A 13,254-nucleotide genomic window follows, 5' to 3' on the forward strand; every position below is an offset into this window, starting at 1 on the left:
AAAAAAAAAAAAAAAAAAAAAAAAAAAATCTACATGCACCTGCTGTAGAAACATTTTCTAAAATGGGCCTAAATATGAATTTTGTTCCATATATCAGAATAAATTAATCTCTATTGGTATGTGCTTTATGAATACGCCATGTGATCATCCATAGTATCTTGGGATTTCAGTTAAAATGTGTTGTCTCTGCCTGCAAATCAGATGCATAATTCCACAAGGATTACTAGCTCTCTGGAATTTAGCTTCCCATATTTAGAGGTATTGCAGAATATGTTGCACTGAACAGATTTTTCATATTTGATGACAAAGAAGAGATTGTTGTGTAGAATGAGATGGGTTATAGATCGGAAGTTACTCTTTCATCAAAAGAAAATATATTTGGAAAGAAGAATAGCATCAAAGAAGAAATGGGAATACCCCCCCCCCCCCCAAAGTTTTATAAACCAAAATCTGGTTCATGGCTACTTGTATTTGAATGACCCAAACCCACCTATCTGTTTCTCATTCCCTAACGTATAGTTGGATTATATAGAGAAAACCAGAGGGGTTCAATTAAAAAGCATCAAAATAAATATTAAAAACAAAAAAATTAGTCTCTTCAGTGAATATAAAGTAATACACAAGATAGGTGCTAATATAAATTGGCCTTATTCAGTTGATCTAACTTAAGTTGCTTTGATTTATACTATCTGTGAGTTTGGCCTGATAAGTATTTAATCTGTATATCTACTGTAAACATTATATTAGACTTCAAGAAATTTACAAGTGTAAGTCTTGTAAATGATTTGGATCAATTTAACAGCTAACTGCTATATAGCAAATTAATTTTAACCTGTTTGATACTAGGTTTTTGCTGCGGTGAGATCCTTTGTCTAATAGTAATAACTTTTATTATTTTGCATAATAAATGGATACTTATTGAAATTTTCTCTAACATTAATCTTAGAGAAATGATCAGTTCAATGTTGTAATTACCTCCCATTGACTAGAGATACCAGAAGGTAACCGGAAACTACTGCTTTATGCTATTATATTGTCCGGTCCTATTCCCACTGAAGTAATGGAAGCAGTGTCCAGTCATTTACTCCATCTGCTAAATTGGTTCAGATTTTGAAATACCAGTTTTCTCTTTGATTACTACCATAAGGCCCCAATTCATGAAATAATCCCTATTCAAGAGGTCACTTAAGCACCTAAAAGTTAATCATGTGTTTGAATGCTGTTCTAAACAGGGCAATATTTCTTGAATTAGAGTCAAGTACATCTATGAAAAGGTATGCAAAAGATTGAGGTTTTTTATTTCTTGTGTTATACTAGTATTGTACTGAAAACAGTTCAATTTTTTGTGCGCACAGACAATTTAAGATTCTTCCATACACTTGTAGGGTGTCTCATGCAGGCTATTTGTAAAGACTGAATTGTTCCTTCTACTACCTTACATGATAGATTAATAAATGAAAACCATAATGAAAAGGTGTTAAGAAATTTCTCTTCTAGAATTATGTATACACACTAGTAGAATTCTCTTTTTGCCCTCAAGGTATAACATTTTCTAAAAAAAGAAGCCTCTTAATTGACTAATTTGTTTGTTATTTATACATCTGATACAATAGCTGTAGGAAAACTCACATTGCAGTTGCTTATTAGGGTGCCTTTATATGTGTTTTAACATTTTAATACTAATTTTGTTTTGTTTTACAATAGGTTCTGATCATAAATCTGTGGCTGGACCAATTAAATCATCACCTGAAATCAGTTTGAGATGGGAAACTGGTCCTAGTGCTGGAATACACTCTCTGCTGGCTGTAAAAAATGGTTTTCTGCAGTGTCACGTAGAGAATTTTAGTGCTGACTTCCTAATATCTTCCCTCACAAACATTCAGCATTTTCTAGAAGATGAAACTGTTGCAGCCGTAATGCCTATGAAAATAAGAGTTTCTAATACAACAATTAATTTAAAAGTGTGTTAGCTAAGTAGTTATTTTTCTTCTTTCCACTGTTTAGACTATGCTTTTGTTTCTTTGTTATCTGTATATAGTTTACTTCAAAGAAACTCCCATCTTGTTTTTTAAAGCCTTTAGATTACACTAAAACAGTTTAAAAATCATAAATTGGGTTGGCTCAGTGTATACATAAAGTGCATGACCATGATTGTTTGTAGGAATTAATTTTTTTTTATATTTTGTCTTTTTTATTTACCCTTTCCCCATTGTGAGACTGGCAGAACTAGGATGGTACTAGAAAAAAGGTCCTGTAGGCTCCCAAAGGTAGAATAAGTCTCTTATTGTTCACCAGTAACACATGCTTTCTAACTTCAAACAGTATTCACAGAGACTTATATGATGAACCCATGAACCTTTTTTTGAGTTTTGGTCATGAGAGCTTAATACTCCTCAAGGAAAGAGGTTATGAGGACTCAGCTTGCCTATTACTAACTAGAGCCACGATTTCATTTTCTGTCCTACCTGGAAACAGTTATTGTACAATACAAGCTTCTCCCTAGTGTGTCTTAAAATAGCATCATTAAGAGGACACTGCTGTGCAGTCTCCTAGGCTTTTTTTTGTTCCCCTTAGTTAAAGAGACAATGATTTCTCTCATATGCAAGCAGTAATATGGCAAGGACAAGGTGAGTAAGGATAATAAAATCACTACTGCCAAATCCAAAAACAAGAAGGCTCAGATTTATGTTCCCTAGCACGGATCCTGAAACAGAATTCTCAACCTTTGCATTGGAGGCTGAAGTCTCAGTTATGATGAGGTGGTGAATAAATATAAACTGCTACTCTAAATTGCACCAGAGAATTGTCTTTGCCCAAGGCAGAGAGCTGTGCCGTCCCTTGTTCTTCTAGCATGCAAGCTCTGCAGCCTTCATGACATTGTCATTATCTAGGCAACTTTTTAAGCACTCTTTCCACTATCAGAACGGGACAGAGGACATTTTATAAAGGTTGCAGATGAAAAGCAAACTGAGCAGCCAAATACAGAAATGAAAGCTTTAGCATATGTTTATCCAGCTTTGAAAACTCTACCTTTGAAACTCAGCTTTGAAAACTCTACCTTTCTCCTTTCCTGGCAGGAAGACAGGTTCAGGCAAAGCATTTTGTGGCAAAATGTCTTATTTGTTGGTGATGAATGTATATTATTGAGCTGAAAATAAGAGAGTGTTGGTAGTGGAAGCAGTGAGTTCATTCTGTATGCATCACTTACAAGTTACCATGAAACCAGTTGTATTGTTCAGAATACATTGCATTCAGTCTGAATCTAGTGCTCATTTACTATAGAGGTGATTCATTCCAGGGCTGCCGGGTAATGGAAGGCAAATCTTCTCCTTCATGTTACACTACCCATTCAGAGCAGTAATTTTCTTTGCACTGGGATTGGTCTAGTGTGTTTCATGCAGGAGTTGAGTGTTATTTTTCTTGCTTGGATAATTTTTCCCTGACTCAGTCTCCTTGCTCTTTGAAGGTGCTGTGGCAGCTGTGCTCCACATTTTGTTTTCATTTGTCTTACATTGCTGACGTGTCATCCTTCTGATGACATTTAGGGGTAGATCCAGGGGGGTGTGGCAGCACGGTCACATCCCCTCTTTGGCTGCACATTGCATGTGCAGTTAGCTTAGAGCTCGCTGGCATGTCAGCACAGCTGCTGTCAGGACTGCTGCATGTGCTATGAGCACTGAGCTCACTAGCTGATTGGCACAAGGCCTGGGCCAGAACCTCTGCTTTTATACATGTCTGAAGCCTAGGGGATGAGCACCATTGCTGTTAGCTTTTCCTTTCCTCCTCCTTCCCTGCATCCTCCCCTCAGTAAATTCAGCAGCAAGAGAAATGAGGGGATGAGCAGCAGCACCACTTAGCCTCCTGGTCTCTGGAGCTGTGTGAAAGCAGGGACTGAATGTGGCTGCCAGGAAGAGGGGAGTGCAAACCGCAAGAATACTCAGCCCCTGGTCTCCAGAGTCATGGCACATGCAGAACTCTGGCAGGAGCTATACTGATGGGCTGGTGAGCTGACTGGCATCCAGGATTGTGGCATGTGGGATGTGGACCACACTCTTTGGCTCATGCATAGTGAAAGTCTCTTTACTGCACATGCGTCATTCTCCCAAAGGAGGTGTACCCACACACCCCTTCCCATGATTGTAGAACTGCCCATGATGACATTAAACATATTCCTATGCTTGACAGGGGCAGTAGTCAGTCAGACCCTGGGACACCAAAAGCAGCATGTGAAACGACTCTCTCTTTTTTGGTGACTGCTATAAAAATTATCATTACTGTATCAGTTCTAAACCAAAGAAAAACCTGTAACACTGCCACCATCTTTAAACAGCTCAAGAGAAAAATCAGTTCAACAATGTCATATACTATTTTATCTCTATTTCTTTTGAAGAGTTCCTGGGCTACAAAAGTCTGTCATATGTTAGTCAAATTATATATACTGACTTCAGTGGGTCAGATGAATTTGGCACTTTGTTTTTCTGAAGGTCTTGCTAATTTAAGAGTGCTGAAGATGAATAGATAGCTGATCAGAAAATTCTACTCTTCGCTCTAAATGTTTCACAAATTTATTAAACCTATTTAAAAGTTTAATTGAAGATTTTAATTAACTATGTTGATTTTCGCATGGATAGAGCAACAATGTAACAAATCCTATTTTTATTACTTTTATTCCATAGGATGACAGCCCACGTGATAATCTCACCGCTCCTGAACCAGTCCCTATAACATTACATATTGACCTACTGCTAGAGAGGAATGATGATGGCTCTTTTTGCATTAGAGGTGTGTACTGATGTGTTCTCTCAAAACCTATCTTAAGAGGCAAAAAGCATGTGATCTTTTCTTTGGGGGGGGTGAAAATTTGTATGCATTATTATGTTTTTGATTTGGTGTAAGAACTTTTTGACATGTAGCTAATAATAAAAGGATATAGTACCAGCAGAATTGGTAGTCACGTTGTCTGTACATCACACATTGTAAAACTGAAACTTAAGTACTGTCCTAATAATGAAAGATAACCTCCAATAGAAGTGTTTTGACTGTAGCCATATCCTACAAGTTAAATCGGTCTAGGAGTAGGGGTTCATCTCTCTTTATAATACAAATATTGAATTCCCCTATTCTTATAGACTTGACTTAAAAGGAACAGGTGTTCACATTCTCTAAATGTGAAGCAGTGGTATGTTGTCTCAGCTATTTCTTATTTATTAAGGGTAAATAAAATAACAGCTAGGTGTTTATTACTAATTATTTATAATGCAGTAAAACTTACAGACTCCATACACACTGCATAAGCAGGGGTTTATTTAGATTATAGCTACAATAATTCTCACTAGTACAAGTATCTGCTTCTTTTGTGCATTATGGATGTGCCATGGCAGCTTTATATATAAAGTTTGCATTGAGATTTGCATTCTGAACAATAATTTTGCAAGAATATAGGTGTACACAGATATACACGTACAGAAATACATATTTAGATAGGGCTTCACCAGTACTACCACAGATACTTAATACATTTATCTGTGTCTGCTGAAAACAGTTTCCATGTAGTTTTATCATTCCATATTGTTCAATGTATTAGAATTATGCTTCTTGGTCATCTTATTTTGCTTCAGAATGCAAAGAGATTTTTTATGTGTAATTCTACAGTTCTTTGACTTCTTCCAATAATCAGTATCCTTCTCTCCATTGAGTAAATTGTTCAGTTTTTTGCTTTTCCCCATTAGTTCAACTCTTTACATGCAGTAAAATTCTAAGATTGAAGTAATATTTTCTGCAATGGAAAAAATGTGAATCTTTATATTTAGTCATGAACTTCTGAAGCAGATTCTTGTTTAGAAAGAAGTTTTAATACCCATATGAAGATTATTTTGACTACTACAAACTGCACCCTTTATTTTACCTTAAGTACATGCACGTTAAATGCATTAATGTTTCATTAATATTACTTAAACTAGAAAGTTTCTTTAATGCTAAACTTGAAAATATTTAAAATTGCATTGATTTAGGGACTTGATTCACAAATTTCTCACACATTGTCTTCACATGGAATTGCAGGCTCCAGTTCTGAGAAACAAATATTAGGTAATAATAACCAAACTGTCATTGATTTCAGTGCAAATTACAGCCATGTGATGATCAGGACCTAAACTAATTATTCAGATAAGCTTTTTGAATAAATAGCCATTTAAAATATATTTTCTGCACTGATGATGTTTTTTCTTTGTTTCATAATTTACTACTAGTTTCTCTAAGCTGCAGGATAGTGACAACTTTTTCTCACTAAAATCATGACCTTCCATTTTAATGTTGTACTGACGAGAAGCTTTTGGTGTACTAAAATCTAAAGATAAAATTGTATTTTATAGTAGTTTTATTCAGTACTAATGTGAGTAAATAAAAGCTAAACATTTCAAATGATCTTCTGTGTCTTTATGAAATAGATAATCAAACAATAAATGATGCATCAGTGTATAAGGAGTCGAGCAAGACGATGCAGCCAGTTGGTAGAGTTTCCAAACACAAAACAAAGGATCAAGCCACACAGGCATCTCCAGAAATTCCCGTACTTTCCAAATCAAGTAGGATTTCAACTGACCTCCACAAACAAGAGGTATTAACAACATTACATTATTTTTTAAAATTATTAATTGTTTTATAATCATAAGACATTGTAGTTGTTAATTACTAGATTGCTATGTACCTTGGCAGGATTTCACAAAAAATAATGGGGAATATGGTCAAATGCTGTTTTCTTTAAAACTTATTGCCTAACTGAAGATAACGTACTGTAAACTACCTGGTGGGATTATTCCAGTGAATTTTAGCTAGTGCCAGTGGTCCCAGTACACCTTAAATATGAGGATGGGTGAGAAAGCCTAAGCCTTCTGCAGCCTGAAACCTGTCAAGGAACCCCAAGTAGATACCAGGGTCTTATGCAGCACATCTCCACACCATATGTAAGAGAGTTATAAGGTGAGGAAGACTTGATTACAGTAGTATCCTCACCGCATGCCCAGGCCTAAGGACCAAGTAGGTCAGTCAGTCCCTTTTTAATGTACAAAATACACTGAAATCTTAAATACCCCCAGAAACTTCTCCCATATCCTGAATGGAGGGGTAAGACCCACGAAACAATTTATCGGTTCTCCTGTATAGGACGAATCCCTTGCTGGATTTTAAAACTGGAGCTCAGCTGAGCCCATCATCCAGCTACTAGATTAAGATTAGGAAGGGGGAAAGTAAAACAGGGAGCCCAACCTAAAGAGAAGCCTGGTCTTCAAGCTATGTCCCCCTCACTCACCACCTGTCACAAGCTCCAGAAATGTCTCCAGTACTCCTGGTGCCATTAAAGTTGCACCCAAGCCAGCAGGCTGAGCATCCATGACCAACACCTGTAACTCTTACTCTGAGATGAGAAAGTTGGCAACATATAGAGAAACCAATATCTACCTTTTTTAGATTAATATGTTTCTTTTTTCAACTTAATCATTGCAGCTTATTGAAGAAAACGAGTATCTTAAACAAGAACTATCCAAAGCTAAAATGGCTTTAGCTGAACTGCATATGGAAAAAGATAACCTGCTTCATCGAATAAAGAGGATGACTCTTGAACATTAACAGTAATGGATAATAATACTTGATTGTTGTAGGAAGGGTTGCACTTAATACTGTTTGTGAATTAGTAGAGGACTGTTTCTTGTCACAAGCATAGAACATGTTTGGAATAATTACTATTCTGAAAACTTGCAAAAGACTTAGAATAAGACATTACGATTGTTTTCTTCTCTAGCCCTCCTGAAACTGCAGTGAAACAGGAAAATCAGTTTATATTGTATTTTACTAATTTACCTAACAATAAGGACATGATACTTTAATTTGAATAATATCAAAGGAAATGTTTGTAGAACACTTCTGAAAATGCACTTGTTCCAATAGCAAAGGAAGGTGCCTTTGTGACTGACTAAGTAAAATATACCATGCATCATTGATACTGTGTTGTTATTGGTTAAGATTTAAATGCATCAAAAAGTATCTTTTAAAAGAGATTACATTTGCACTATCATTTGTGGCTAGATCCTCTGGTGCAATGTAGCTATGGTATTATAACCAGCCCTAAGTGGAAGGCCAAGGTCTCACACTTTTTAAAGAGTAATCTGGCAGTGGAAATTGGTTCATATATTGTTCCTTTCCACTGCTGGTGTATCAAAGTAAAAGAACAGGATCTCATGAAAAGGGATGTAGATTTGGATGTCCCTGCATATACCTTTACTCTGCTACAGTGCGGCTTTTGTGGCCAGTGTAATTTAAAGTATCCCTTAGACTGTTGTACCATGTGCAGAGGACTGGCCCTGTATAAAGGAAGCAACAGAACTGGGGGTGAGGGAGGAGGAGCAGGGGGAGGCGTATGCAAAGGTGAGTTGCTGTTGACCTGCATGGCTTATCAGTCACACCCAAGGATCTGGCCCAATGTATTTAACTCTAATTGTTCAATTATTGTAACATAAAAAGGGGAAAAACAAAACACTAAGATTCATAAATTGTATATTAATGTTTGGAGGAATAAAACTTTAGAGAATCATTAATTACCCTGCTAAACTTATGAGATTTAAATGAAAATGTAACTATACAGTTTAAACTATGGGTGATTTGTACAAATTGAAGTATAATTTTCAGTTAAAAGAATTGGTACAAATGTATAAATAAAAGAGCACAAAATTGTAATACATGGAATTTAAGACTGTGCTTCTAAACATTATGACACTTTGCTTTTGTGATTCTGAATCTGGCAACTGAAAGCATTTTGATTGATGCTACATTTGTTATTTTTTAATCATGAGATATGTGAGATAAACTTTGTTTTAAGATTTCCAAAAAAATCACAGGCTTCAATGTTCTGTGATTTGTTTTTTTTGAGTACTTAGGCTATTATTGAAATGATTTTAAACTCAATGCTTGTTTTTTTTTTTAAATAAGGTTTACCTATAACATTTAGAATTTACATTGATGGAAATTGTTTGTTAAAATATCTATATTTTTTATACCAGTTTTTATGAGAGCAGTGGATTGTACTATTCAAGAGCCCTTGTCCTGAAACCCTTATTCTGACGTCCCCAATCACGCCAGGGGAAATTTTACCAGACTACAGAATAAAAAAACTAATCCCAGACCGGCTCTAATAGCAAAGCTAAATATCTGGAAACAGGCTTTTAGAACAGTGAAACATGACTGTAATGGGTCTGATTTAAAATACATTTATTGTCAGACTCAGCAGGCCAACTTAGCTAGAGTATATTTGCCTAGTTCCACTGAAGGCAGTGGAGCTAATCCAGTTTACACTAGCTAAGGATTTGGCCCAAAATATTTTGGGTAAAGAAATGTAGAGTGCTTGCTTTCATGTTCTTAAGTTTGTGTGTCAAGAAACCAGCAATACCAAACTCAGATTCTTGTTGACACAAGGTATTTTTTGCTGTGTTTTAGAAATCTACTGATGGTAATATATTGTATATGTTGGCTCTTCTAATCTTTCACAGCACACCACTGAATGCTCTTCCAACTCAGAGCAGGGTCACAATACTAGACAGTATTTGGGAACAGTTCAAAAGATTTGGGTACATATTTTGTCCTCAGATTTAACATTACTGAGAAGGGTAATATCCTGTCATGTTAAATCCATGTTTTCTTTTAAAATCATTTAAAAAGGAAAGCTAATTTATTAATATTTGAAATGACAAAAGATTAAAATGAAGTCTTAATATGTTAAACTGAAAGTAGTAGTTGATGGCCTCAGATTAAATACAAGGCTGTAATTTGTGTTCAGGGCTCTGCTGTCATTCATAAAACACTCAAGTCCTAGTTTTAAAATTTGTATTATCAGCAGAGCCTCTTGAGTGAATCATGGTTTTTTGTTCAAAGAAGGGACATCTATTATCCTAAGTTGAGGAGAGAGAATGGGGAGAGAGCTTAAATTTTCGCTGAAAATTTACTCAAAGTCTTGGGGTGGAAGAGTTGCAGCAGCTGTATTTGCTAGTTTCTATGTGGATTTCAATTAGGCTTCTGATTAATTTGATATTAATCCAGCTGTTATATAGACAAACTAATGATTACAGCTTTACTCACCTTTAGATCCCAGGTTAGCTCACAGAATCACCCCTGTACCTCCTATGTTTATAGTGTTCACATCAATCACTGAGCGATGCTATTAGTAAGCAACAACTGAAAAGTCTTGAAGAATTCCTTGCAAAGCGGCAAATGCATAACGGAGCTCTGTGAACACATCCACTGCTGTCCCAGTAACTCCTGCCTTTCTTTATTCTCCTCAACATAAAGCCAGCCTACCAAAGTCTTTTTGCAGCTCTAACTTGCCCTACCATGCAGCTGCTAGGGTTTCCTCCTCCTCCCTTTCCTATCCTACCTAACAGCCTAATTAGAACGCTCCAGCGTTGCTGCAGTATCACATGTATGAAGCTCCTGTGTATTTTAAATTGGCCACAGGGTGCTTATCTAAACTTCATTCCACTAGGTTTAGATAAAGTGTACTGCAGACACTTTTAAATGCGTGGGGGTTTAATACACATGGCACTGCAACATTCAAGTTAGAGCAGCTCTCTGGGAACTGCTCTAATTAAAATGCCCACCTCCCACCTCAAGCACTTGTATAGGGAGCCAAAATGCAAAGCTAAAAGGAGCTACAGTATCCTGACAGTTGGTATGGATTCTCACCTCAAATGGGAGAAGCTTTCTACGTTCCAGAAATGCGTAAATCGTATAGATGTAGGTCTGGCATCAGTTAGTCAAAAAGGTATTTCACAGGTAAAAACTAAGACACCTAAAAATGAGCCTAATAAGTTTAATTTAGAAGAACAACTGGGTAGCAATATAATTGGATCCCTGTTTTGTTTGTCCTCTTACCATAGCCCCTTCCTTTTCCCTGTTGCTGTCAATCATATTTTATAAACATAAGGGACCACTAAGCTTATATGTATATATTTAGTCATATGACTGATATGAAATATTATGTAAGTCGAGAAAACTTTAGGCTATCATTTTGAAAACAAAAATGCAAAGTTATATAATTAGATAAACAATTTGAAAATGTTTGTAGTCTCTGAACAGAGATTATCAAGTTACTAAATCTCTGTTAATGAGATTGGGAGGGCAGCCAGAACTGCTTTTTGGCCCAAGAAATGGTCTTGGCTGGAAAGAACAGATTGATTCAGATGGTTATGTGGGACAAAATAGTTTTTGAATAACTGGGGCTGGGTATAGTCAGCCAATCTGTCAGCATCTTATAAATTGACAGCGAGTCAGTCATACACAATTAGACACTACGGAAGTGAATGATTCTTGAGGCAAAGAACAGCAATCTTTAACTTAACCTATGGAATAAATTTGCATGCCTTCTGCCTGATTTCAGACTAACATTGCTAACTATTTTTCTCTTGTCATTATGTTGTCGTAGCTTAATTCATCATCATCATCATGCAGTGGGCCCATTAACTGTGGTGAAGCAATATCTTCATTACAATAAGAAGACATTGTACCAGTCATGAATGGTGATTGGGAGCATAACAGTGCCCTGTAGAAACAAGAATTATGCAAAAATGTAGCACCTAGATTACCTATGGTTCCAGATAAATTAACTTCAAACCATTCTTTCCATATACCAGGGGTTGACAGCCTGTAGGCAAGAACTGGGCTGCAGACCAATGTGATCTGGCTCGTGGAAGTGGTGTTTCAGCAGTGGGAGACTTCAGCAACAGTTGCTTTACTGTGCTGCTGCAGGGAAAAGTGGCAGCAGTGGCTCAGTCCTAGCACTTTGCCTATCCACCAGCCTCTGACCCAAACTAGGTCACTGGTCCACAGCCTACAAATATTACGAACCACTGCCATTGTTAAAGACCTTAACTTTTGTTGTTCTCCCTTAGATTGCCACTAGATGGTAGTGCAAGAAATCTCTTTATATTCTGCTTCATTTCCTTATGGTTACCAGTATACCATCTCTGCTTGATTCCTTGTCATGTCCTGAGCAATTTCATTAAATCTTTCAAAATTTCAGCATGCACAACATTTTGAGTTTTTATAATATTTTCATAATGACTAGTTTAAACTAAAATAAGGGAGTTTTCATTTTTAACATTCATTTATTTTTTGTGCACTATTCTTCCTTTTGTAATATCAGATAGTTCATAAGGTTTCTAAGAGAGGCTTCAGCTCTTTCCTCTTTATTTAATAAATATATATATATATATTTTGAGATTTTTAAACTAATATGCAAGAACATATACGTGTGTGTGTGTGTGTGTGTGTTTTTGTATATTACATCCCTATTTGCAGTGAAATACCACATTTGCAGCATTTTACCAAGGATAACAGCAGCATTTCTGTAGTTGAAATAGAAACCCTTTAAAACTTGTTCTACTTCTGTTTCCATTCTGTTGATACTAACTCTGTACATCTTTATTTTCTTCAGCTAGTTTGGAAATCACTTTCATTCTGCCAGAGACTAACGTAATTTTGTACTACTTGGAGATGCCTACCAAATGCGTTGACTTATAAATGACTATTAACCACCACTAGATGGCAATATAAAAAGTAATTTTATATTAACACTGCAATGGATAGAAAGTTATGGTGGGGTTATTTATTTTTATTATGTTTTTGGTGCCTCAAGATCTTTCAGGCAGAATAACGAAACAGAAATAAAACCAGACTACAGAAATCATGGCAGAAGTGATCATAAAGGCTACTGAAAGAATGTGGCCATTAGACCTGTGCAAATTGGCAAGTATTCGCTTCGGATTTGGTCAATTCAGAGGGATGGTGATTTGATTTGGAGATTGGAATCACTGTCAATTCAGTTCGACCAAATTGGATCCGAAGATTTGGCACTGTTTTGGAGATTTGGCCGTAAACTAAACAGGCAGCAGTCCTCGCCATGCTGGACACAGCTGCCTCCAGCTGGTAAGTCTGTTGTGGTGGGTGGAGTGGAAAGGGAAGGGGCATGGGGGAGGGAGGGATTGGGGCTGGGACAAGCTGCCCAGCTGGGGCGGGGGAGTGTGGGACTTGAGGGGGCAGACAGACGCTAGATGCGGGTGCCCTCATCTGGCGCCCCCTCTCTCTGCTCCCTGAGTTCTGTGCCAACCTGGACTTAGTGGGGATCACTAAAACATGGTGGGACCCAACACATGACTGGGTGGTGAATATCAACGGCTATAGGCTGTACAGGAGGGATAGGACAGGAAGGAAAGG

General features: G+C 36.8%; 1 protein-coding gene across 1 annotated transcript in view; it reads left to right on the top strand.

Moving 5' to 3' along the window:
- Positions 1–8,512, top strand: part of UHRF1BP1L (UHRF1 binding protein 1 like) — a 113,039-nt gene extending 104,527 nt beyond the window's left edge. The window contains exons 18-21 of the mRNA XM_019515008.1: positions 1,705–1,961; positions 4,677–4,782; positions 6,447–6,616; positions 7,501–8,512. Of these exons, the coding sequence (XP_019370553.1) occupies positions 1,705–1,961; positions 4,677–4,782; positions 6,447–6,616; positions 7,501–7,623 (656 nt within the window). The 3' untranslated portion in view covers positions 7,624–8,512. The remainder of the gene's footprint in view (positions 1–1,704; positions 1,962–4,676; positions 4,783–6,446; positions 6,617–7,500) is intronic.
- The last annotated feature ends 4,742 nt before the right edge of the window (positions 8,513–13,254 follow it).

The sequence above is a fragment of the Gavialis gangeticus genome, unplaced genomic scaffold (genome assembly GCF_001723915.1).
Source record: "Gavialis gangeticus isolate Ggan-Ray unplaced genomic scaffold, GavGan_comp1, whole genome shotgun sequence".
In the NCBI taxonomy this organism is placed as follows: domain Eukaryota; kingdom Metazoa; phylum Chordata; order Crocodylia; family Gavialidae; genus Gavialis; species Gavialis gangeticus.